Raw genomic sequence first — 26,829 nt, 5'->3', positions numbered from 1 at the left:
CATGCTATGTAATTTTCTCTGTAATAGTAATGACCTCCATTCACACAAATCAAGATTATCCTTTATGAGCAAGTGCACGTCCACTTCCTGTAGTTAGGCAGCACTTGGTTTTTGATCTTTGTTCAAGCTGTTTGCGACTTTAAATTGCTGACAGTGCAAAAAGCTGCCACTGGTTGAGAAACTTGCATATTCAAAGTACCTGGTATTTCCTTTCATTACACTGTACTGGACCACTTTAGCGGCCTAAGTGGTTAGAGTGTCCGCCTCGGATGCAGGAGGTCATGGGTTTGAACCCCTAACGAGTCATACCAAAGACTTCTCAAAAAGGTACTAACAGCTGCCTTGCTTGGCACTCAACATTAAGAGGTTAGTGGTAGGACTGGTTGGCTTGGTGTCAGGATGTGGCTGGGTGGGACATCATGTCATGTCTGCGGCATGGTGCCCCAGTGCTAGACATCACAATAAACTGCCACACTGCATACATCATAACAACATGACTGCACAATTGTTAAAGAAATGTTAAAAATCGAAATCACACACACACATACACTGTACTATATTCACAATACTCTATTGGAGGCCCAATTTCCCTATTGCTATCCTCACTCAATTGATCTGGTCTGCCAAATGTTGCAGGTGTGAGCTTGGAGGAGCTGACCACAGCTGTAGCATATTTAATTAGCATGTAAATAACACTGCAAAGCCATGATGTTCTTGGGACAATGGATACGCTAACTAAAGGGAATTGTTTACAGTGGTATTAATTGATAATGGAAGATGATATAGACCATGTACACAAGATCACAGTCATAAGGTAACTAAACAATACAGTTTACAATTGTCCTGAAACCCCTCTCTCTCTCTCTCATACTGGGGCACATTCATTTGATCACAAGGTGCAAGAAGAAAGATGCAATGTACCTCTCTTTGTTATTGTTATGCATTTTCTATTGTAAGGTACACAGATGTAATCAAATTCAAACAATGTGTATTACGAGTATGTGCTGCTTTAGTCCAATTACATCTTATGTACATTTAATTTTTTTTATCTATGTACAAGAGCATAAATTTTCTCCAAGCTGGGGGTGGGGGAGGCAGGAGGAGAAGGGGAAACAAATGTGTTTCTCTCCCATACCCTCATCTGAAAATTAATCGATCAGTCCCTAATGCCTCACACCTTTGCCAGAAATATATCTGATTGGTAGTCATGGGGTCTGGGCATATGCTAGAGTTCGACTATTGATGGCAGACATCAAGGGGCTGAAAGTCATCATTGAAAGTCTTGGCAATTCATCATCTGCATTATCTTTTCTTGTGTTGGTGAAATCGCTTATCATGATTACTACGTAGACTCAAAGATAACAACCAAGATTATGTTTTGCTATTTTTATTGCATACAGGGTTCCTACACCAAAATGATTTTTATTTTCAATTGTCCAAGATATTTCAAAGAGAAAATGACCTTTTGCAGGAGTCTTTTTTAAAAGTCTGTTACTTTATTAAGTACACTTTCTGCAGTTTATGGCAAGTTTTCTGATAACCATATATATATATATATATATATAATCCAGGATAAACTGATAAAATTATTCAATAAATAAAATACAAAAATGATTTTAAAAAATCAAAGGATTATTTAGTTTTACACAACGCATCAGGTGCCTACAGTCCACCTATTTCTTTCAATTTAGCTTCAATGTCTTTTTCAAGCTTTTAAGAGCTTCACAATGACTTTGACTCGATTAAATATTTATGAGACCGAGTATTTTCTGCAGTATCAAAGTGATTGCATGTCCTTTTCTGGTCTCATCTTCTTTGCTTTCAGACATTTCTGCTCAGCAATTTTGATAAACTTTAAATATTTATATACGTTTCATTTTAAATCTCATCATTAATTATTAGCGCTAAACTGTGTATTAGTTAATATGAAAGTAAAATCTTACTTGGTCTCCAACATTGTATCTGACATGCATATCCATTTGTTTCCTAATTAATTCTGTTAAAAATCTTGTCAAACAATGTAACAAATCCATTTGAAATATTGATTCTTTTTTTTAACAGATCATAAAAGTTTGGACCCTGGACGCATATGTACAAAATCTTATCTGAATTGCAGCAATTTCACTGTCAGAAAACTTCTGCACAAACTGCACAAACAGGTCTGCAATATTTGTACCATTTTTAAAAGAATAAACTGCCAACACTACTTTTTGAGAACAGAAAATCTTTGCTTTAAGTGTGTCAAGCAGCCAATTCAAACTTTAACCAGATGTAGGAAGAGAAGCCAAAGACTAGCTCGATTGTGGTAATGGCTCACATACACAGCCATTTTTTATGATGGCTGATCACACGTGGGTGTAGCTCGAGTTGCAGGTGGTGATGTCGATATTGATGTCAATGCTGCTTTTCTTTGACGAGATTTAGTTGCCTGACATGTCTTAACAATGATGCTACAGTGACAGTTTGCCGCTCTACATGTTTTTCTCTTGTGCATCTCCAATTCTGTGTGATGTCAGGGCAGACTTTCTCATGTTGGAAATGTTGATATACTTTGAACACATTCCAAAGAACACTTTGAATTTCAAAAAGGTTACTCGCTGAAGAAATCCATGAAATTGCTCATCTTTTAACCACAAATTGTTCAACAATGTTTTATAGTATGGCATTTGAAATTATTATATAGAAAAATTCAGGATGAAAGATCATTTAGTCCTGCCACTATTGATGGTACAAATCAAACTACACTAAAAAAGAAAAAGGAAATTGATGACTGCACATGTATACAAATGATTAGGCATGTGTGCCAAACTCAATCATGGCTACTAATATAATGATAATTGTTGCAAAATTGTTCACTGCAAAAATAACAAATTTTCTCAAACACAATTTTAGGCTTAGATTTTTAATATCAAATTCGAGGACATTTTATTATCAAATTTTCAAGGAGGTCTCCAGGATGTTTTCATAGAATTCAAAATTCCAGTTGGATTCCAGGACAACCGTAACAACCAGGCAGGTGAAGAAACCCTGTGCCCAAGGCATATAATAATGGTTTTAAATAAAAATACATATAACATGTACAATGAACACATGAGCTTTAACACCACTAGTCATTAATTTGTTCCTTGCATTTGAGTGGTTTAATACACAGCTTGAGGTATTCAGTGATATTACATAGGTCTTGCAAATTATAACTAAAATGGAGACTCTCCCACCATCACCTGAATCCACAGACACACACAGTAATACTTTTTTTGGGTATGGGGTTGGGGGATGGGCCCATACCAGAATAACGACAGGAGAAAAAAAATATTAAAAATTTGATCTGAAATTTATATGTACAAGCCATCAGAAATCAAGTATTATGCATAATTCCAAAGTCTCATTCAGTTAAACAAGCTACAGTACTTACAAAATAGCCAGTTCATTGCTCAGACATCAAATTTTTGTTTCTCTGAACCCAGTGTCTAACATGCATTCATCTGATAGTCAGCCCTGACCCTGTGCCTTACCTTCATCAACTTTCACACAAAACCTAACCATTGTTGACTGTGATGCAACTATTTTTTGCTTAAGTGTGCAAAACAGGCTAGATGGAACTCATCGGCATATATACTTTAGACCCATAGTATTATCAACAAATTTCAATTCAGTACTGAACTATTAAAACTTTCAACACAATACTTTAAAATTGTTTACAATGATGACTTATTTTGTGCTTAAGAAGACATGACAGGGACTCCTAGTATATCAAAAAATAAACTCTAGACCTAAAATGATAATTCATGAATCCAGGAAATAATGTAAAAGATAAGGGACTTTAAAAGTTTTAATGCAAATGTTACGGGTGATGACATGGACTGCAACTGGAAAGTGACTAATATACCTCACAATGCTTACACAGATGTGACTAAAAGAATAATTACTGTCAAAGTGTTTGTTTTACATTCATATCAAATAAAGTAAATATGAAAAACATGGTGGTGTTTTAGTTTTAGATACACTGTCATAACCATATTTAACCTTTCCAAAATTGCACAGGAACTGATTATAATAAAATTCTCTATTATAAAGAATCTGATTAAAATCAGATCTCCACTGTCCTACGTGAAGATCTGACAATGACCGCTTAAGGGTCATGTTCTAGTCACCTGTTACTACCATAATTGCTAATTTTATGAGCCAATCAGATGATGTCTTATATCATCACGTTTGGGAGGCAGAGCAGTTTGACTACAGAGTATTAATGTGTGCTGAACAATTTGATTCGCTGTCAGATTTTTTAAAGCTGCATTTCCACTGGCTAATTCAAAGTTTACCAAAACAGGTCCTATGTGTGTGTGTGTGATTTGGATTTTTATTATAGCTTTAACAATTTTTCAGTCATATTGCTACGATATCTGCAGTGTGGCAATCTATAGTGATGTCAAGTACTGGGACATCATGTCCCACCCAGTCACATTTTCCTGACACCAGGCTGATTAGTCCTAACACTAACATCTTAATGCTGAGCGCCAAGCAAGGCAGCTGTTAGTATAATTTTTATAAGCCTTTGGTATGAGTCGGCCAGGGATCAAACCCACGACCTCCTGCATCCGAGGTGGACACTAACCACTGGGCCACCGGAGTGGTCAACAGGCCCTCTAAGCGGTCACCATCAGACACGTAGGACAGTGGAGATCTGATTTTAATCAGACTGCTTTTGTAACATAACATTATCTTCTTGAGACATAGCTGTTCAAGTAACACATAGAACTACGTCACATTATTCTAATCTAGATCACAAGACCCAAGAATGAAAATCAAGTGAAATTTACCAAGCTGCAATTATAAAATAAATCTAAACTAATTCCATGGAATTCATGACCATTCCCATGTAAAAAAGCTTGCAGTAGAATGAATGACCTAAAACATCAGCAATTAACAATAATAACGAAAACAGTATCTGATATTTATGAAAAAGCATTTACACATCATACAAGATTTTAAAATAGATATTTGCAAAACAGTTAATCAATAAATAAATTAGCTTAAAATTTTCTTATTATTTTGTAATATGCCTTAAATACATTTCCTTCATTATGTCTTGAACAGCCTACAATAGTGGGAGTCTTAACATGATGCAACTGTCAGTTTGGATTGACCAATTATTTCTGAAATTAATCAGTTCTTTCAGACACTACAATCGCTACATACATACATACATGCTAATACATGTAAATTACTTTTGTATTTTAATAACTAGAGTACTGTATATACTCACTTATAAGATAAATCCAACTGCAAACTGCACAGACCCAGATCTGCCATCATAGAATGCTCCAAAAGATCTGGATCTGTGCAGTTTGTCAGGAGTAATCAATAGAACAAACATCATAGACCCCAATCTGCAGACACATTATGTTATGGCAGATCAGGACCTTTGTTGTTTGACTTGACTTATGAGTGAGTCTATACAGTAGATATATGGATAATCCTAAGTGAGGTACTATTTAATTATCAGGTCAAGGAGTGAAATGTGAATCCATCAATTCTGACCAACAAGTAAAATAAGTTCAGATTTTTAAATTGTACGAACCTGTTCATAATTTTCATACCTAATTCTGTATACTACCTGTCATACATTACTTACGCCAAAGAACAAATACAACATTATACTATTATGAACTAAATACTTATATTATTTTCATCAAGATTTTATAAACACATTTGGTTAGTCTATGACTATGACCTCTATTTCCATTGGGACAGGTTCTAATGAGTCATTTTCTGAAGAAATGGCACAACCTGAGGCTGATCTTTCATTTGAGCTTTCATCAACGTTGACTGGAACTTCAGCTTTAGGAGCTGAATCTGCTGATAGTTGTTCTGAAGCATTTTCCATTTCCTTTGATTTTTCAGCAGGTTTAATATTAGCCTCCAATTCCTTAGATTCACTTACAATGACACTGCTTTTGGAGTCACCCTTTTCTTCTTTCTTAACTTCACTTTTTTTTCTAATAAAATCCATGATTGATCGCTGATCACAAGGCAGCAGTTTTGCCTCTTGCACTACATCTTTAACAATAATTCTATCATCTCTTGATTGTACCTGTATTGCAGTGGATGAGGGTGTTGCTTCCATAGTAGGAAAATCCTTAGCAATGGAGGTGACCCCAGCAGCTTGGATTTGTGAGAGAGACATTGGTTGTGCATACTGCATGATATTGGGGGTGTTGCGCTTCTCGCTGATGCTGTTAGCCTCCTCGGCCTTTGGAGTGGCCAGATTCTGATTCTTGCTAACATTCACATCTGTGACATAGTCCCAATTATTTTCTACAGGTAAGTTTTCAAGGCCATATTGCTTGAGCACTTCCTCATGGACATACCAACAAATTTTCCTGCCTTTCCTCTTTTCTCTAACTGCAATGGAAGGAATTTTCATCTCCAACTGCCGCTTTGAGATACTAAACTCGTGCTCGGGAATTTCCAATAACTTTGGGTTCTTGCTCTCTTCCTGTGGGGAACTGGCAGCATCGGTATCCTCTTCTACCTCCATCTCAGCTTCCTGAGACTCTAAGGGATTCTTCCCCTCATTAGTTCTGCTTTCCTCAGGGGCAGTTGGAGACCCTTTTTCAGTAGTTTTAATCTTCCAGTACATCCTAAATTCTTTGATAAGCTTTTGAATTCCATTAAAGTTTCCATGGACAAGCTGAATAAGGGCAGGAATAGCTGAAAAGGAGAAGGAATGACTTTTAATAACAAGTACCAAGAAATGCACATTATAGGACATGGTCGAGTCGGGAAATTATTGTTGACAAGTCTCAATCAGGACCTTAGGTCTAGGTATACGGTCTTGAAGTAAACTTATGTGCTGACACCATTATTATCTTATCAGACCTGACACAACTGTGACCCATACAGGCCATCCCTGAGAGAGGTACAGGCATAATTTTACCAAGTGGCAAAAAAGCCTAATCTGAGCATTAAAGTGTGATCTATACACTACTAGTACTAATATTAGTACCCCTACTTCAATGAGGCTACCACATCATAGCCAGTGTTATATGCCATTATTATAGTACACTGTACGAAATAGGTACATTTATTTTTCCTATTAACCTGGATCTGCAAGGCAAATGCTTTTGCAATAATTGTCAAAATCCATGTGGAATAAAACCAGAATACAAACACAAAACATACTGAAAAATGATTTATATTCAACACTCACATTAACTAGTCTACATGTCTAACTTTTGCCTAATGATCATGAAGTCCACAAATTATGCAATGGGCATGACAATGTGCTCAGTCTATGTGCTTTACTGCATCACTCTCATGTTCTTCTTTACAAATTTGCAAAGCAGTGTTGTCTTTATCTGATAGGACATCTTTGGAAGATCAAAAAGGCCCATCAAGTTAAAACAAAAAAGCCCATTTTACTTAATATCTGGGGCCATTTTCCTTAAAAATACAGACTGGTCCACTAACTTGCCTATAAATATAATGAACCTGTGAGGCAAAGTTTCAACAAGAAACCTGTCAGTTGGGTATGTACAGCTGCTATGAATAGACAAGTAGGAAAGTATCTATAACACTGGACAACAAATTTTTACAAAAGTCATGTTACTGAAATAAAATTAGTCAATTCTTATCAATTTTTATGTGCTGAACACGAATATGACAGTCAAATTGCAAAATTGGCTCTAGTTTTTTTGTAATCAAGGAAATTAATGTTTACATAACGAAATGCATTCCAATAGTAAAAGGTCAACTGTAATAGCCTACCTATAAAAAATCAAGTTATTGACTACATCTTAGATTTCTTCGCCTGTCTCTTGTACAGCTGTTCGGGAGCATCTCTGAGGAGTGTCCAGCAGTAGTCAGCCAGCATTGTAGTGGACCATTTTCCCTGGTATCTTTGTTCCATTGTTGCGATATCTTGATGAAAACGTTCGCCGTGTTCATCACTAACAATACCACAGTTGCTAGGAAAGAAATCCAAATGGGAATGAAGGAAGTGAATCTTTAGAGACATATTGCAGCCAAGTTTCTTATACTTCATCAACATGTCTTCTACTAGTTCCTTATAGTTTTCTGCCCTAACATTTCCGAGGAAGTTTGTAGAAACTAGGCGAAAAGCATTCCATGCTTGTTTCGCGTCACCTTCCAGCAAGTTGTTGAACCGGTCATCTTTGAAAAGCTCTCGAATCTGAGGACCCACAAAAACTCCCTCTTTAATCTTTGCTTCGCTGAGTCGAGGGAATTTTTCATGCAGGTATCGGAATGCTGGCAAAGTCCGGTCAATGGCTTTCACGAAGTTCTTCATCAAACCTAGTTTGATGTGAAGGGGTGGTAGCAAGATTTTCTGAGCCTCAACCAGAGCTGGGTGTTGGATATTCTTCTCTCCAATGGCTACATTCTGCCTGTGAGTCCATTCCTTCCTCATGTAGTGCATTTCCCTTGCTCGGCTATCCCACTCGCATAAGAAACACATGTATTTTGTATATCCTTGCTGCAGTCCCATTAAAAGGGCAACTACCTTCAAATCACCACAGAGGTGCCAGCTGTACTTGTTATACTCAATGGAATTCAGTAGCTGCCTTAAGTTATCGTATGTCTCTTTCATGTGGACAGCATACGCTACTGGAATAGATGGAAGAATGTTTCCATTGTGCAAAAGCACAGCCTTGAGACTCAGTTTCGAAGAGTCCACAAATAGTCTCCATTCTTGTGGGTCATGAGTGATTTTTAAAGCATTCATGAGGCCCTCAATATCGGAACAGAATATCAGATTACTTTCCTTTCTGAAGAAAGGCTCCAATTGCTGGTGGCGCTTTCGATATGCAGTAATTGTGACATCTTCTTCTAGAAGATTCCATTGTTGGAGTCTTGATCCTAGCAATTCTGCCTTGTTCTTTGATAAGTCCAAATCACGAATCAGGTCATTTAGTTCTTCCTGTGTTATTCTGTGTGGGGTTGATGATGCACCACAGTGAAAATCTGGATCACTGCATGCTGATGGACCAGGAGAAGAACAGGTCGACTCACCTTTGTCTTCGTCAGATGAATCAAGAGAATATTCTGCTGGAGGTTCTGGAATAGGAAGTCCCTCACCATGTGGAACTGGTCTCAATGCAGACGGAATGTTTGGGTAGACTATTCTCGACTTCTTTCGCTTCGTTATTCCGCCGGAAAGAGGAGGAACCAAGCAGAAGTAACAGTCATTTAGGTGGTTGCTTGGCTCTCTCCACACCATTGGGACTGCAAACGGCATTGATGACCTTTTGCAATTCAACCACTGTGAAAGCTGTGTTGTACATGTAGCACAGCATATATGCGGAGCCCAAGGCTTGTCTTGGTCACCAACCTTGCATCCGAAGTAAAGATGATATGCCTTCTTCACTTGAGAATTGATACTTTTCTTCTGGTTGGCAAATGTCACTTCCCCACAAATATAGCAAAAATTGTCCGCGGTATTAACACACTTTCGAGGCATTACTGTTCTTTATTGTACGTAAATGGATAAAATAATAAGTTTTATGTAACAGTAGCTTGAACTGTCTCGCACAACGTCTAAAATATTTTAAATGCTGAACCTATCTGATTGGGCTTTATATAGTACACTGCTTACGTCAGCTTCAGCAGCCGCCTGGCATTAGTATAATAGGCCTACACATGTATAGTACACTGCTGACGTCAACTTACTTCAGCAGCCGCATGGCATTAGTATTGCATTGCATCAGAAAATGATGCAATCAACTGTGGATGATGTGAGCATGATGGTATTATGCAATGTTACATCATTATTCCGGATGTTGCTGCAGTCCTACTGGAGAAATTTACACAGTGAAACATAGAAAATGAGGTATATGAATATCTTCAAAACGAGAGCCAATACAAATTTTTCACGGTTATATTCGTGTTCGGCACACCAAAATACTACAGATTAGGGCCTTTTCAAGTCAGTAATGATTTCACTGTTGACCAGTGTAATCATCAAATAAGCTCTCATGCTATTCTTATGCTGCAGTCTTTCTTTTTAGAATATTCTCAGTTATATTGGGAAGTGGAATTCAAGAGATGATAATATAAATGATATATATATATATATATATATATATATATATATATATATATATATATATATATATATATATATATATATATATATATATTTATTATTTTATTTTAATGTACCAGAAAAGTGTAATCCATATACAGGCAATGTAAGGCATAATTCAGTGAAAAGAGCACAATGGTTGACTTGTATGTTGTGACCTATGGCCTTTTGACCCCAGTTATTTATAGGGTTATTCTTATTACTCTAAATGCAAGTCATCTAAAATGTTTCATTAAGGAACTTAATCTGAAATAAAAGCTAATTTCCAAAACACTTTTGTTTTGGAGGCAAAATGACCTTGACCTTCTGACCTCCAAATCAACTGGCTTTTCATACTTTTAGTTCAAGCCCTCCGCAAAGTTTAGTCAAGATGGGTGTAGAACTAAATATATAGAGCAAAACCCAATTTTCCTCTCTGAGATCTTACCTTGTATTAAGCATACTTCCTTCTTAATCCAGACACATGACATTATCTGAAGTGAAGGTACAGGATAGAGGACTGAAACTTTTGTGCTGAAACCATTTTGTTCTCTTATATCAATGACCTTGCCTTTTGACCTCTTGACCCCAAACATTTAAGTTTTAGTTTTTTTTGTGGGATATTTTGGTTGTTTTTTTATATATAAATATACCCCATATGCAAGCCATCCAAAACGTATGTAACGTAGGACTTAATGTTATTGTGCAAAAACCATTTTCTTCTTTCAGTCACGATGACTGATTTTTAAACCTTTTGTCTCCAAAATTCAATACAGTTCAAGACCTGTCCCCTACAGAAGCATGCTTTTGTTTTTTTTTAACATAATTTCTGGCTATGGGTTAGTGGGAGGCAGAAGCGATTGGGTTGGGGACAGAAGCGACTTAAATGACAGCTGACTGGAGGTAATCTGCTGAATTCGTATAGATCATATAATCTACTGCATATTTTTATTTGTATTCATTCATTATAATCAATCTTTTGTTCTTCTGTTTGTTTGCCTGTCAGCCATGTATGTTTCTGATACTGTGAAATCATTTTCTTGGTGACTTATTATTTGTAGATGTCATTGATCAGACCCTTAATACATACTAATTTAATGTACATGAACATAGATTTTATAATAGGGATTTCTATTCTAATACAGAAATCATGAATTTTTATTCTTATTAAACTGTGTGTTTACTAAAGTGATCACTATGTTTTGCTATTTTTATTTGTTCTCAGGAATGCTACTTTCGATTTGAATAATAGTTAAATCTTGTAATGCTTTAAATGTGTGGTCAGATGCTACAATCAATGTTTAGGTAAACTTATAATACATGACTTGTCAGAAAAAACATTAATGCCTGTGGAAGTGATGTCGCATATTTTCTGCCTACTTTTACATTATTTCATTTCTTGTAAGAACATATATTTCTGCTACCGATGTCTTTATTCTTATGCCTTGTTGCAAGACTAAAAGAAGTTTTTTAAAAAAAATATATCAAGTTAAACATTTTTATAAATTAGATTTTTTTTAAAAATTGATGAAAGTCAAGGAATCGTTTTTTTTCCCAGAATACTTGTAAAATCAACGTCATTGCAGTTAACTGTATGCCAACATCATCATCATTATTTTGATGGCTTATCAGTAACATTCTGCATTTTCAAACCAGTTGTCACAGGTTCCATCTCCCACTTCTAGTCTTTCATGAGACTTGTATCTATGGTCTGAGGGGCTTTCATGGCAGAGTGGTATAAGATGCTTGTCTTCTGATACAGATCTGAGGGGCTTCCATGGCAGTGGTACAAGATGCTTGTCATGTGATTACTTGCCTCCAGTGTGTAAATGAGAATGTTGCAAGTTACTTGTGGAAGGTCAGTGGTTCTATATAAGTGGTGTTTGGTGTCTCAAAAGTACTTGGATTTTCTTCAGCAGTAAAACTGGCTGCCATATATAGATTCTCTTGATCTGAAAATGGTGCAAAAGCCATATTGATCTACCGAAACCTGAGGTCTTGTGTCTAAATGACTTCAGCTGTTAGAGACAGAGGCTTCATGTGCCCAAGTGTACTAAGGTGCTTGCTTTTACAGATCACTTGCACATCCCACAGAGTGCATTTTTGTCACAGATCAACCAGTTTGGGTTGGTGTTCATTCAGATTCTTCCTCCATCTAGTATATTGGCTGCCATGTTGAAACATAGCATTAAAAAAAATAAAAAAAAAAACAAAGCAAGCCAAACTAAATCAACCAAATATTCAACATTTGCAACAGCAACAAAGATACTAGTCCATCATTTTTGCCACAGCTGTAAGTTTTTCAATTTTAACTCTAGTAATTTTTGTAGACCTTTGAATATCATCAATTATGCCTTTCTGACAGTTACCTAAAATTCATCATCAGTTGGTACAAATGGATTTTTCATCGTAAGCATATGAGAAGAAGTCTTGAGCAATCCTGCATCATAAGCTGCCAAAGAGTTTACATTTTAGCTCACTTCAAGTTTCTCTAACAATGTCCATTGTTCCAACCAGCACTGTTATTACTTATTCAAGCTATATTCACCGATATCTGGAGTTGAGCATGTGTAATAAATATTTTTAGCAGACAAAGTATGAGAATGCATCAATGTTTTTTAATGATGCATTTGAATCGAGCAACAACCAGAATCAATAAACCAAGAAATGAAATTATTCACATCTCTGAGGCAGAAGTACAGTAAATAATCATAATCTGCCAAGAGATTTTTCAATCTTTAAATCTGTCAAATTTTTTTCCAACCATACTGATTCAATGGACATAATCACCAGAATGGACTGGAACATACCAGAACAGATATAACCAGAAGGTTAAAATCGATTTGATACATCGTTTAAGAATCTAAATTCATGTTGGTTTAGTTAGCTGTACACCCAGTATTGTCTTCCCTTTGATGTAATTTCTTACTGAACCGGAGAAAATGATGTTGCATACATCAAAAAAGAGGCACACTTCTACTCGTTATTGTTGTTATTAAACTTCTCCATTCCAGCCTGTTCGTATGAACTTGTCCCTCCCAAATACCATTTGTCTTGTCTACAATGTGTATCTAAATTTGTCACTTTTCCTGCTAATTGCTAATTGTTTGTGAATATGTATATCGGTGTGAAATGAAATGGACACTAAATCCAAGATAGAAAAACCTCTACATTTTTGGATGCATTCTGCTTGGAATCCATGTTTCTGCAGAGTTCTGGACTTGCTTTACTAATTCAGTTCGCATTGTAATCCTGTGCAAACACCATGATATTAAAATTCAGTAACGTAAAATTTCCAAGTGCTCATGATCAAATTTTTATTAGTATAGACACATCTATGACAGCTTTTGTGAGAGAAAAAACCCATAACAGCCACAACATTTTCTGGATCTAAACAAGTTTGAAATGTGTGCTTTCAATACTACACCAGAGTTGGGTGCTGATTCCAGTAGTGAGTATTCCAAACTCAAGTCTAATAAGGGATGGAAATTAAATGATAAGGGACGGAAATTATATTAATAAAACAATGTCACTGACTTTTTCAGTTACAAGTAGGACAAGCTCTCAAAAGATTGTTTTTACTAAAATCTTACTTTCATTATCAACCAATCTTGGACAGTCAAAGCCATATATACTCTATATTGTCTTCACTGGTTTATAGTATGGTTTTCAGCAATTCTCAATGGTTGTATATCTTTTCAGACCATGCTCAAAGGACACACTGTAAGATATTTGTTAAAGTAACAGAAATACCATGGGATGAGTGGAGACAAATAAAATAAAATGGTCAAGTTATCTCCCTGCATGGATGCTGCCAGGATTTCAGGATTTAATCAAAGTTTTGTGTGTGTGTGTGATCTCCAATAAGGAGGTGGTGGCAGGGAGGAAAAGCCATTGTTCCATATCTCCATAACACTTAAATATCTGTCACTCTTTCTTACTGTCCCACTCTGTTAAGGCTCTACTGATATCAAGATACTCATCTCTAGTTGTATAGCGATTATTACTATGACGTCATTGGGCATGGTCACCTGGTTGTGGTGGGGTCTTGAACGGGATGGCAGAAAGATCATAGGCATACTCTATAAAAATCAGTTGGACTAGGATTATATACTTGATTCATAGTGAACAGGTTCTAAAATTGATGTGTTTATTTTGGAGCCATGTTCCTCCATCACATTCAAGATTTGAATATACCAAAGGTGAAATTAGTACAGTTGCATCCTAAATAACTATCATGTTGACTTCAAATATTATTTATTGTAAAGACTTTAATGCCATAACTCAGAGCTTCACTGCTTTTTGGGTTAAAAAAAAATGCAATTCTTCTCAAACAACTGTTAAAAATCAGATTGCCACTGTTCTGTGGACATCTAATTTTAATAAAATTGTATCACTTCACGCCATGCAAAAAACACGATTTTGTACTCCCAAACCACATGACAGTCTTGACAAAGAAAACAATTTTCAGTAATCTTCCAAAACGGAGAAAAAAACACCCCTTTCAGTATATGCCTCTAGGGGCCTATCCATAAAAAGTTTCTTACTGTTCTCCAGTGATAAGTGTCCAAAGTAGCATTTCTACTGAGGTGGAGAAGTTCTGTTGATAAAACCATGGACGTGCCAATGCCTCCAACATGCGCTGAATGGCAACTGACTACACACATCCAAGAATCGGTTGAAAAAAGCTCAGCATGTCGAAGCCTTTTACTCCAAGGCCTATAGTGTGACTTGACTGGGCAGCAGGCACAGGTTCCCGAGGAAATACCAACTTGTAATGACCTAGCATTCAGTGTGGTAGGTTCAATAGGGCAGCCAAGAGTGTGAATGTTATATCTAGAAACAGAGAGCAGAGGTCTCAACAAAGATGGGGCTATTGCAAATGCAGGATGTTGAATAGCAAATTCCTGGCACTTACAAAACGTTTAAGAAAGCTCCTTACCTACGACTGAATGGAGGAGCAAGAAATCACTGCAGGTGGTGGCCCCAGAGTTTTCCAAAAACAAAGAGAAATTGTGTCCTCCAAGCCTGATGGTAGGAGATGGTGAACATCATTAACGTCTTTGTCAAAACACTAAATCTCTTTCTCCTCATCACCTGGAATGACAACTAAAAGGCAGGTGGGCAGGGCACCACCTCAGCCTGTTCTGAGTTAAACTCAGGAGAGTCCATGAGGACTGACAGTAAATGGTCATTCTGCTTGTGCTCCTTTGAAGCAGGACTCATGGGCCCCATTCACTCCCTTAGAAGATCTGGGGGTAAGGGGAATCTTGACCCATAACTGTCCATAGTGGCAGATTCTGTAGGAGGGCAAGAGCATCTCTCAATCCTCCTGGGTCATTTGGAACCCTCAAACCAGACTGGAAGGTATAGGAGACTAACACCTCATCAAATGAACCTGATTGGAATGGCACAATATTACCCTGAGGCACTGTGTGTGTATGTACTTATTCAAACTAAGAAAACAGTTGGATTGTGGGTAAATACACTCACAAAATTTGCAATAAGAGATGCCAAGCGAAAGCAGTTTTAATACAAGCATGAATTTTTCAACCATTATGGCGTCTGGAAAAACGATTACTGGGCATGCACTGGGTCATGGAGCAGGCTTCCGGATTATTCCAGACAATCATCCGTTGGATGAATCCTCATCACAAGGACAAGAGAAGTTTCTGTCCTGGGAACTATGCAACAGCAACAGGTTATGTTTTGCTGATATTAAAACTAATTTAAAATATGTAATACTTACCTGCTACAACTGCACTGCTTCAATTTCCAGGACACAAGTCTACTGTCTAACTTCAATAATTTCCTCCTCTAATTAGTGTTAGAAGGTTCAAAAACAGACATAGCTAGCTCCCAACCAAAATTAATGTCTTCAAATACTTGTATATGTGACTTATCTTACAACTGAAAACTAACCCTCCTCTGGCACAGCTTTTTTCTGGCAATTTCCTTTTCCTGTGGAGCTCTTCTCACTTTCTTTTTCATCTGTGACTTCTGGAGCCATCTTGAAGGACAAAGATGTAAGGATTGGGCCAGGTGTCAAACGCACTGCCTGAAAAATAAATACACATTTTTACCAAAATTGTTTATCTCAAGGTTCAATATTAATTATTCTTATTGGGGCCAGAGGCCAGTAAAATTGCCAGGGAGTTCTCCTTGTACCTAGTCCACCAAACTAATGAGAGAAAAAACACACACACAAAAACCCACATTAGAGTCTGTTGCTGAGAAAAAACTAAAACAAAAAAATTATATCTCAGGATTCATACAGAATTCTGAATGATAAATTCAAAGACTTTTCCCAAACTTTCAGAGACCACAAACATTGATTTCCAAGACCTATTTTTGCTAACATATTGTGTACAAGTTATGTTATATGAGAAAACAACGAATGCAAAATACAATATTGTTTAATGAATTTCAAACAATAACTAATTTCCTAAAATTGCTTTATAATGATTCAGAAGATAGTTTAACATTCATTGTTATTTCAGAAATATGTAACTTATGCATCAGATTTAACACAAAATAAATTGTTTTCTTAACAGACACTGCTTTAAATGCATTATTATAGTTGCTGTTTTTTTCTCTTCAGTCATTTTGGAAAGAGAAGCCACCACTATCATCTTTTCCTCTGCTCTTCTCCTAAGAGCATTTGACTCTGACAAATACAATAAGTCCTTTTAACACTGCTTCTTCTACCTTCTGAACAGAGGAAGCATGTAGGCTGGCAATGTCAGCTTCAAGACACAGCTTTTTGGCTTTAAGTTCTTACACTTGAGCCATGGCTAACTCCCATTTCTTACCTTTTCCGATTTTCTCCTCATGCTCCTCCTCTGCTTTCTTCTTACCCAGATAGGCATGGTACTTATGTCTTGCAGAGGAGGCATATGTCACCATTTCATTGCTGATGATTTCCAAAGGTCAACCTGCTTTTCTCATTGTGTCAATGATTAGCCTTTGAGCTCTGAGGCTTTCTCTGCAGAGGTTCTCAACAGATTCCTGTTTGTTGACAGAAAATCCTCTCTCCACCATTGACTGCCCATGTAACAACAACATTTTCTAGAGAACAATCCAAGTTCAACATATTTCTTTCTTATGGAAAGGACAGAATAAAACACTTCAAGTCTGTCATCTAATATATTGAAGCATTTCATGGGATGATTGTCCGAGTGGATAACTTCATCCACTAACTTTCCATACTGAATCACTATTAACTCTTTCACTTCGACTGACGTGTATATCCGCTGTATAAATGTGCCTAGCCTCACCAGTGACTGATAAATCCGCTTGTAAACAGAGCACTATTACTCCCGGTGACTGATATATCCGCTTGCCTTTTATGCTTCCTATACCCTAGTGACGGATAGATCCGCTCTGTATGTTCATGTTACAATTGGTCTTATTGGTCAATATATGGAAGTAAAAGGATATTCAACCAATCAAAATAGAGTTAACAAATGATTGTTCTGACTAAATCCGGGTTTCTTTTTCAAATTTGTACCGCGTGTTTGTTAATACATGCATTTGTAGTTGACAGTGAAAACAATGGCGTTAGCTTATGATAGTGATTCAGATTCCGAATTTTCTGGTTTTTCTGAGGACGAATTTGACCATATTGAATTAAGAAGCATTGGTAGTGACATTGATCTATCTTCTTTGTCAAGTCTGTCAGAAATTGAGACAGAATCCGATGATGAAGACAACGAAGTGTGGACAAGAGATCTACGTGCTCCGAGAGTCACAGAGTTTACAGAAAGTGTCGGTTCAACTTTCGTTTTGGATGAGGGGAAAAAAGAAATTGATTTTTTTCTATAAATTCTTTTCCCTCGCAATGATCGAAAGCATTGTTGCACAAACGAATGGATATGCGGCAAGATGTATCGAAGAAAAGCCTGATTCACTCTGGCAACCCACGACAATGGACGAAATGCTGGCCTTTCTAGGAATACATTTGATTATGTCAATCCTGGCACTTCCAGAATACAGTCTAGCTTGGCGATCAACATGGCCCTTCCAGATAATAAGTATTCCCACAATTATGACCAGAGTACGTTTTGAAAAGTTGTCGAAGTATTTCCATGTAAATGACACCAGGCAGAATCCTCCAAGACGCCAGCCCGGGCATGACAAATTGTGTCATGTAAGACCAGTTTTAGACGAAATTTCCAAAACGTGTCTCGAAAATTACAATGGTCATAAAGAGCAGAGTGTGGATGAAGGGATGATAGCATATAAAGGTAGATTATCCTTCAAGCAATATTTGCCTGCGAAGCCAACAAAGTTTGGAGTAAAAGTTTGGGAGCGGGCAGACCCACACAATGGTTATGTGCACGAGTTTCAAGTGTACACTGGAAGAGAAGAAAGCCAGGCTGGACGCACAAAAGAAGAGGGCCTTGGTGCACATGTGATAACTGATCTTACATCAAAAATACGTGGGAAATCACATGTAGTTTACATGGACAATTTTTTCTCCAGTCCAGCACTCTTTGAAGCACTCAGGAAAGAAAAAATTTATTGTCTCGGTACAGTGCGAGCAAATAGAAAGGGAATGCCAGAGGAAATAAAATCTGCCAAATTAAAGAACAGAGGCGACAGTGTCCTGATGACAAAAGGAAGCCTGTGTGCTATAGCTTGGAAGGACAAAAAAATTGTCCATTATCTTTCAACAAGTTGCAATCCAAGCGAGAGCAAGATGGTGCGTAGGAGACAAAAAAATGGAACCTACCAGGAAGTGCCAGCTCCGATTGTCTCTGAACTTTATAATAAATACATGTTTGGGGTTGACCTGGCAGACCAGAAAAGAATGCAGTACTCTACCTGTCGCAAAGCTACCAAATGGTGGAAATATCTGTTTTGGTTCTGCTTTGATGTTGCATTAGTTAATGCATTAATAACTATGCAGGAGTCGCCCAACCACAAACTTGTCACCAAAAAAAATAAAGAAATCAGACGGAGACAACTTGATTTTAGAATTACACTTGCACAGCAGATGATAGGGACATTCCGAGGATCGAGAAAGAGAAAGGTTGTATCTGCAATTGATAACTGTGGAAATGCACATTGGCCCATACAAGCAGAGAAACCAGGGCGATGCAAAATGTGTACCAGAGAAAAAAGGCGGCATGAGGTGTCCATCATGTGCAAACAGTGTGATATCCGTCTATGTATAAAACATAACTGTTTCTCTAGATACCACGAGGAACTACTTAAGAAATAGTAGAACACAGTGACTAGGCATTTTTAGTAATTACATGTATATATTTGATAAATAACTTTGTATAAAAGACTCACAGATAAATTTTAGTGTTTTTACAAACAGTGTTTTGTGTTATATTCCTGGATTTTATATCATTCATGTGGATGTCAGCAGGATAAAATAATCAAACAGATATAAGGTAGTTATAGCTTTTATATATGCATGGTTTTAGTCTATAAATCAGAAAATAACTAACACAATTAGCCCATATCCCCACATCATCAGCTAAAAAGTTGAGATTTGGCTGCAGCAGCATTAGGCTCTGGTAGTCAGCCCACAAAACAGCTGCAGTAGTGACCCCAGCAGCTAGACATAGCAGTGAGCCACTACAGTATCACTAGAAGTTAAAGAGTTAAAACACATTGGGACTATACTTCTCTTCCTGCCTCACATATAATTCTGAGGACCCTACAGAGTTTTGCCTGTCCCTTTTCTTTTTTTTAATGATTGCATAAGTCTAGGATCAGCCCAAGACATGTTTTTCCCTAAGGGATATTTCAAAGGTGATTTCTCAAACAGCTTCTTTACCATTGATAAAAGTCTCTGCACACTGTTCTGAGAGCAAATCTATCTGTCTGAAGCTCCTGCCTTTAACAATGTTTGTGAAACTGAAAAGCCAACATTAACTTTTCCTGCATCAAGGAAATTCTTTCTTATCAAACCTGATGCTCACTAATGCTGTCACATTATATTATCCCTTTCGTCCTGACCTATCACTTGTTGGACGCCATTTGCAAAAATAAAAAATGCAAACTCTTGATCATGCAGATATACTTCATCATAAAATATGTGCAGAGTAAGGCATCTGAGTACACTGATAAAATTAGTTTGATTCTCTAATTCCATTTTACCACAGAGAATCGGATTTCCACAGTGTGTGCATTTATTCTCAAATCCATATTTTAAACATCATTTCTTGCAGCAAAAATTGCATGAGGTAAGAGTTCGCAGGTCTGACACGGGATTGCACACTGAAAATTGTCCCTGGTAGATTGCTACATAGTTAGCAACATCTGATTGTGAAATTCACCACAAAGGAAAGTTGGGGGTGAGAGTATTGGTCCAATTGTACAATTCACCACAAAGGTGAGTTACGGACTGGAGAGGTGGTTAAATTGTAAAATTTACCACAAAGGTAAGTTAGGAGTGAGATACAACATGGTGAAGGTTACTATTTGCCGATAAGGTTTAACACCCAAACAATGGGAATGCACTGTTAAAAAACTAAAATAGCATCACTGCACAGTAGTACATTAAAAAATAGGAAAAAAAAGAAAGATAAATCAACAAATAAATCAGAAATATGGCTCACAGTTGCAAAACAAGGTCAATCAGATGCATGATCATGTGGAGCTTGCTTATTATCAAATTTGTCATAGATCTTAAGGATTATAGCAAATATTCCAAGTTTCATCAAAATCAGACCAGAAATGTTTTAAAATGTTCACACTATCAGATGCATGATCACCTCATTAATATGCCTGGATCTCGCTCATTATCAAATTCGTTCAAGATCCTAATGATATAAGCACATATTCCAAGTCTTATAAAGATTGAATCTCAAATACGGCCTCCAGAGTGGCAGCAAAGTTAACCAATGAGCTCACTCATTAATATGCATGGATCTCGATCATTATCAAATATGTCAGATTTGACAATACTTATTCCAAGTGCAATATAAATCCGATTAGAAATATGCACTCTAGAGTGGGAACAAGCAACTGTTGACAAATGGACACATGACACATTTCACGATGGCATATTGCCATACCATAAGCTCACATGGCCTAATGGCTAGATGAACTATTACTGTACAAAGATGTGGTTGATAGCATAATGCTAATAAGCTCCTAACCATAGAAGTTTTCATTATTTATATTTCAAAATCCATCAATCTATCCTTTTTCTACTTTCTCATATGAGGGATATGTAACATGCGGCAAGTTCCTGTGATGCATATTCTCTCCATTATGAACACCACAACAACAATAATTAGCAGACCTGCCAACCTTAACAAGATCGTAACAGTAAAGCAGTTTAATCTTTTCCCTTAAATATGACCAGTTTTCAGTAAGGTATAAACATGCTCATCTGAAAATTCGTAAAGTACATAGACATCTTGTTCGTCTCTAGTACAGTCGTACAAACTTCAGTTTCAAACCCTATGCAGCTCAATGGCTTGTTGCTATCTCTCAACCTGATGTAATTCTTGGAATTTTTCTTCATTTCACATGAGGATGGCAATCGTACCGCCCACCATGTGATATACTCAAATTGATACATGATGTCCAATGAACTCAAAAGAATTTGAATATTCATTTTTATTTGTCTGTACTGATTATCAAAATATTTTTAAAAGGCTTATTCTGTTTCTTCATTGTTAACACATTTTGGTAGGTGGACACCATTTGTAAAACATTCTATAATCAACAATTTTACAATGCAGAAGCAGTAGCTTAGGATTGAAAAGTATGTGCAGCTCAAAGCACCTGCAGTACTACTATAAAGTTAGCCTGGTTCTCTAATTCTACTAAAGTGAATATGAAACCTGGATTCAAATCAAACCTGGACAAGTCAATTATCTGGATTTTATGGCAAAACCATGAAGTATACCTTGAACTGAAGGAGTTTCTTCAGCTGTTCTGCGGCTATGCAAGTGGTCTCATCTTCCCATACACAGCCGATGACCATCTGAATGGCAGGCTGGGTTGGTTTCTTGACCTGATTTTCCCAAGCTTGTGCTATTGCCTGCTGGTGTATCTTCTTTATCTCAGGGGGCACCTGTCAGAAAGCCGAAGTTCAGTTGTTATTTATCAGCATTTAATGTATACCCAACTGTGCACAACATAGGCACATACATGCTAAAGCTTAAAGCTAAAAAAACCACCATGAATTAAAAATTATATGAATGCTCCATTGTGTAAAAGCCCTAAATGCAGGCACTAAACTTTAAGTGCAGAATAAGGCTGTAAACATGCAAGTGGCTAAATGTAGAACTGTAAATGAAAAAAGCAAATAGGATTTCCCAATTTAGACTGAATTCAGCCACTACCCAGTACCTCTGATCTAGGACTGGGGAGGCATAAATGGGAAGCCTGTTGTTCAGTCTCATCACAAACAAGTCCACCAAAGACTTTGCTGACTACAACACCAAATTTTTTATGTGTTCCATAATGCTATATTTGTGTTTTAAGTCCATCGATGCTATAATCTGCTGTTCAGAGGCATGTATATCATCCCCTAGAGAGGTGTAAGCATAATTATTACTAACATAAGTGGTAAAAAAAAAAACCATGTAATCTGAGCGTAACAAGTGTAATCTATATATTACAAGCCATTATTAGAGGAAATTATGAAAAACAGGGATATTTTTCTACAAACCTGCATCTGCAACTGGTTAAACTTCTCATTAAAAATATTCCAAAACCATGTGAATTAGTGCCAGGATACAACAGCAAAACAGACAGACAAATTATTTAGGACTACCATATGTACTCACTTGTAAGTTGTGTAAAACAACAAAGATCCTGATCAGCTGTACCATAAAGTTACTGCAGATCAGGGTCTATCTGTTTGCACTACTGATTATTCCTAACAAATGCATAGACCCAGATCTACCAGCACATTATGCAACGGCAGTTCTGGGTCTGTGCAGTTTGCTGTTGGACTTGTCTTATAAGCGAGTACATACAGTAGACTAAGTGTCAACTTTCGCTGAATGGTTGAAAAGTATATAAATTATGCAATGAACATGGCAATGTGCTCAATCTGAATGTTGTCTTACATCACTCGAATTCTTCTTTCTAAATTTGACAAGTGCTATTGATTTATCCATTTCTGATCCAACATGTTCTGAAGTTTAAAAATAGTCCCTCTCCTCTAACACTTTTCAGTTATATAACACCCACAAGTCATATCAATAAGTCTGTTTTGCTTCAAATTTGGCATGGTTTTTTTTAAAGCACAGACTGGTCCACCAACCTGTGTATCAAGATAAATGAAACTGAGACAAGCTTTCAAATTGAAGAAACCCATCTGTTTAATTAGAAATGTCATATACAGTTGCTATAAACAGAAAATGAGCTAAGTACTCAATAATTACGCTACTCTTACACAGTAGGTCAATCTTCTTTTTGAAAATATTTTCAAATTTATGAGGCAAAAAAATATGCATGTTTCTTATTGCACTGTTTTTAAAGTTAAGGTAGGCAAGTTATTTTTTTTTAAAATTGCAGAATCAGCAATGATAAACACAGACAATCAGCCAACTGGAAACACATTTTTTAGCCTGATGATAAGCCCAAGATTTTATTACTTTATTCTTTTAATGTACCAAAGAAGCGTAATCCATATACAAGTAAGTGTAGGACAAAGACAAAAATATTTTAAAGATTACATCAAAAGCGTAATGGTTGGCATGTATGATGAGGTAGTCTGATCAAATAAATATCAGTTCTTTTTTATTATTATTTATCTTAACCCTCTGAGTGATATGTAGTTTTCTAGCACAAGAACCCTTAAGGCTGAATTGTTTGAGAAAAGAAATTACAATTGTAATGAACTTTTAAATAGCCTGTATTTTAACTGGACATTGTATTCTGCCTTTTCTATGTTCTGCATTTGATGAGATCAGAAAGATATGAGTTCAACCCAATGATGGAACCTCATGACAACTCGATTCTTATAATTGGATGCCCTATAGCTCTAATACTGGGCACAAAACATTATCTTTCCTATAAACAAGAGAGAAATATTTGTAGTTTTTGTGTTTAAAACCATTTTTCAGTGCATAATAGGCTATACATGGTGGACAAAATAACTGGTGGATGAAGAACCCGGGGAAAATCTTGGCAAGAACCATCAACCCATGGGAAGCTAATGGCAAGCCTTCTCACATACCCACTTTGGCCAAACCCAAGACTTGAACCAATGCTAGACGGCAGTGATTGGTAAAGGTGAGTACATTACACAACTCAGACACCCAGGCCCCCAAGAGATGTTTGAAACTACTTTTAAAGCGAGTCAACTAGAGTCGACACATTTCCTGCTGCACCAGTTATGTAAGATTCTCCACTATGCATCAAAGCCTGAAGCAGACTGCCTCCTAAAAGGTATGCTTCAGTTGGCATGGAGGCAATCTTGCCCAAACACTGATCCTTGCAGATTGATTGCTAGAAAACAAATTATAAATCTTTCCATGTGTGCACAACCAGTGCAAAATAGGAAGGTGGGGTGCATGTCCCACAGTGCCTACCTGTGCACATATTTAGACACACCCTGCAAGATATTAAGTACTGAAAGAAAAAAATCACATAAAACAAAACAAAAAACAGGAACTCATACAGGGTATGCCATACTTAAATACCACCAGAACTATGAAGAGGATTAGAATTTATTGTAGCACTGCTAGGTAAAGATGGTGCAAAAACCATTAAAATTAACAAAACAGAGAAAACACTCAAGTAATTCATGTACTGGGGTAATAATCGTTAAACACTAAAAAGTTATGTTGAATATTTTTTTATAGTTTTTAAAAATAATTAAAGATGACAAAGGTGAACTTCAATGAGCAAACTAGCATGCCTGCAGTGCACACATATTCCAAAGAAAAAGAAAGATATTCTCCATGTCTAGGAAATCAAGAGTAGGGCTATGTTTTTATCAATACTGGCCCTCCAATGCAAATTGAAGGAAATATTTTGCCTGGACTGGGGACTAGAGTCCCTGAAAAGAAAAGCACTTTAATAGTACGACCTCATGCACTACTGCTATTAAACTGAAATTTTGTGCTGAAAACATTTTCTTCTTTCAGTCAGATTATGATCTCTGACCATTTGAACCCAGAATCAAAAGACTCATTCCAAGTGCAAGCCATAAAGAAAGTTTAGTCTGTAATGTAGAACTAACGTGCAGAAACCATTTTCTTCTTTTCATCACAGCGACCTTGACCTTTGGCTCTAAGAATATAAAGTCTTAAAGGCTCCCACCTTACTAAACCGCAAGCATCCAGAAAGTTTGGCCCAAGTTTGTGATGCCCAACTATGTTATTGCATAGAAACATTTTACTCATTCAAATACCTAGACCTTTGGAGCCTAAAAATGAGAAACTTATTATTAGCTTAAGTTATTATGCAAAAATAAAAGTGTTAACAGATAGATGGACCTCACAACAAATCACACACATGGCAGGCATTACAAACTGTTCAAGTTTAAATGACCGTAATATTGGTGTAGATGGATAGGCAGACATAGTCACATGCATATGGATATCAAAGTGATAGTTATGTCACACTTCTGCCAAGGCAAGCATCACAAGAATTACATCTGGGCATCACTAAGACCTAAACATCACTTTATAATCTAATGGCAAAAATGTCCACCTCTTCATCACTACATCCTTCGCCCTCAGAGAGGTAGCCATGTGGAACAAAAAATGGGTCTTCCTCATCCTCTTCCTCTTCTGCCACCTCCTCTTCATCCTCACCCTGAGAATAAAAAAATTAATTTGGGAACTAGACTGCATTACAGTACACATTCAGACTCAACAATCACATGACTAAATACTGAGTGGAATCAAGATGCCCAAGTGAGTCTGAGATGGTGCACATGCTTGACATTTGTCCAATTCCCAAACACAAGCATGTGACAATACAAAATGGGTTAAGTAAGATATTTTCTGTCAAAAATGTTCTAAATTTCGAGAAAATTGGTCAAATTTTCCAAAAAAAATTTCAAGGCATTGTTTACAAAAAATAATCTACATTTAATTATCAAGTGAACAGTGAGTTGGCATCAGTTGTATAAATCTGAAAGGTCTAAATGCCAGGATTCAAATCTGGTTTAAATCAGTCATGCTTGCTGAAAAGAAAATTGAAAATAGCAAAAGTAGATGTACATTACATACAAAACAGAGGACCATACCATAAACATGGACATGTGTGAGCTATGTATATCAAACTGCAGTATTTTTGTATATTTATCATAACAGTTATCATACATTGCTCAGCTGAGAGATGTTTGACCAATTCTCACTTTCCAGTTTCTATTTTTCTTTCCACTCTTTGATTACCTAGGTTTCATTTCTGATAGAAAGTAGTTCCCTTCTAATAATATAACAATGACTTCTACTGTAAAAATGTGGACTCCCACAGCATTGAAAAATACAAGTTTACATACATTATTTTAGTGTCAGAGAAAGACAGCTATATCAAAGGGTTATACTATATAGAGAAGGGATTCTTATGAGAGGAATGGGACCAATGTATATCTGTATATTACATGACATGTACAATCCTTCACTCATACAAAAATATCTGATAAAAAAGGCAACCCACTACTGCCAATGGCACATGTACAACAAATCTAATGAAGGTTGCTGTGCAATTCTACTAAAACACTGGTTTCCACAGATATAGAACAATTCTAATGATCCTTTTCTAAAAGTATCCCCATCATTCTGAACCATTTTGTTGAAATAACATGC

The 26,829-nt window shown here is 36.7% G+C and overlaps 1 protein-coding gene across 1 annotated transcript in view; it reads right to left on the bottom strand.

Moving 5' to 3' along the window:
• Nucleotides 1-1,371: 1,371 nt before the first annotated feature.
• Nucleotides 1,372-26,829, bottom strand: part of LOC149800602 (uncharacterized) — a 78,993-nt gene continuing 53,535 nt past the window's right edge. Inside the window, exons 12-15 of the mRNA XM_089954592.1 lie at nucleotides 25,727-25,831; nucleotides 21,960-22,127; nucleotides 16,004-16,139; nucleotides 1,372-6,711 (exon numbers count right to left, since the gene is read on the bottom strand). Coding sequence (XP_089810718.1) covers nucleotides 5,714-6,711; nucleotides 16,004-16,139; nucleotides 21,960-22,127; nucleotides 25,727-25,831 — 1,407 coding nt within the window. The 3' untranslated portion in view covers nucleotides 1,372-5,713. The remainder of the gene's footprint in view (nucleotides 6,712-16,003; nucleotides 16,140-21,959; nucleotides 22,128-25,726; nucleotides 25,832-26,829) is intronic.

This window comes from Sinohyriopsis cumingii, chromosome 4 (assembly GCF_028554795.1).
Source record: "Sinohyriopsis cumingii isolate HCF-2022 chromosome 4, ASM2855479v2, whole genome shotgun sequence".
Taxonomy (NCBI): domain Eukaryota; kingdom Metazoa; phylum Mollusca; class Bivalvia; order Unionida; family Unionidae; genus Sinohyriopsis; species Sinohyriopsis cumingii.
Note: the sequence above shows the minus strand (reverse complement) of the source record. Positions and strands in the feature narration are given on the sequence as shown.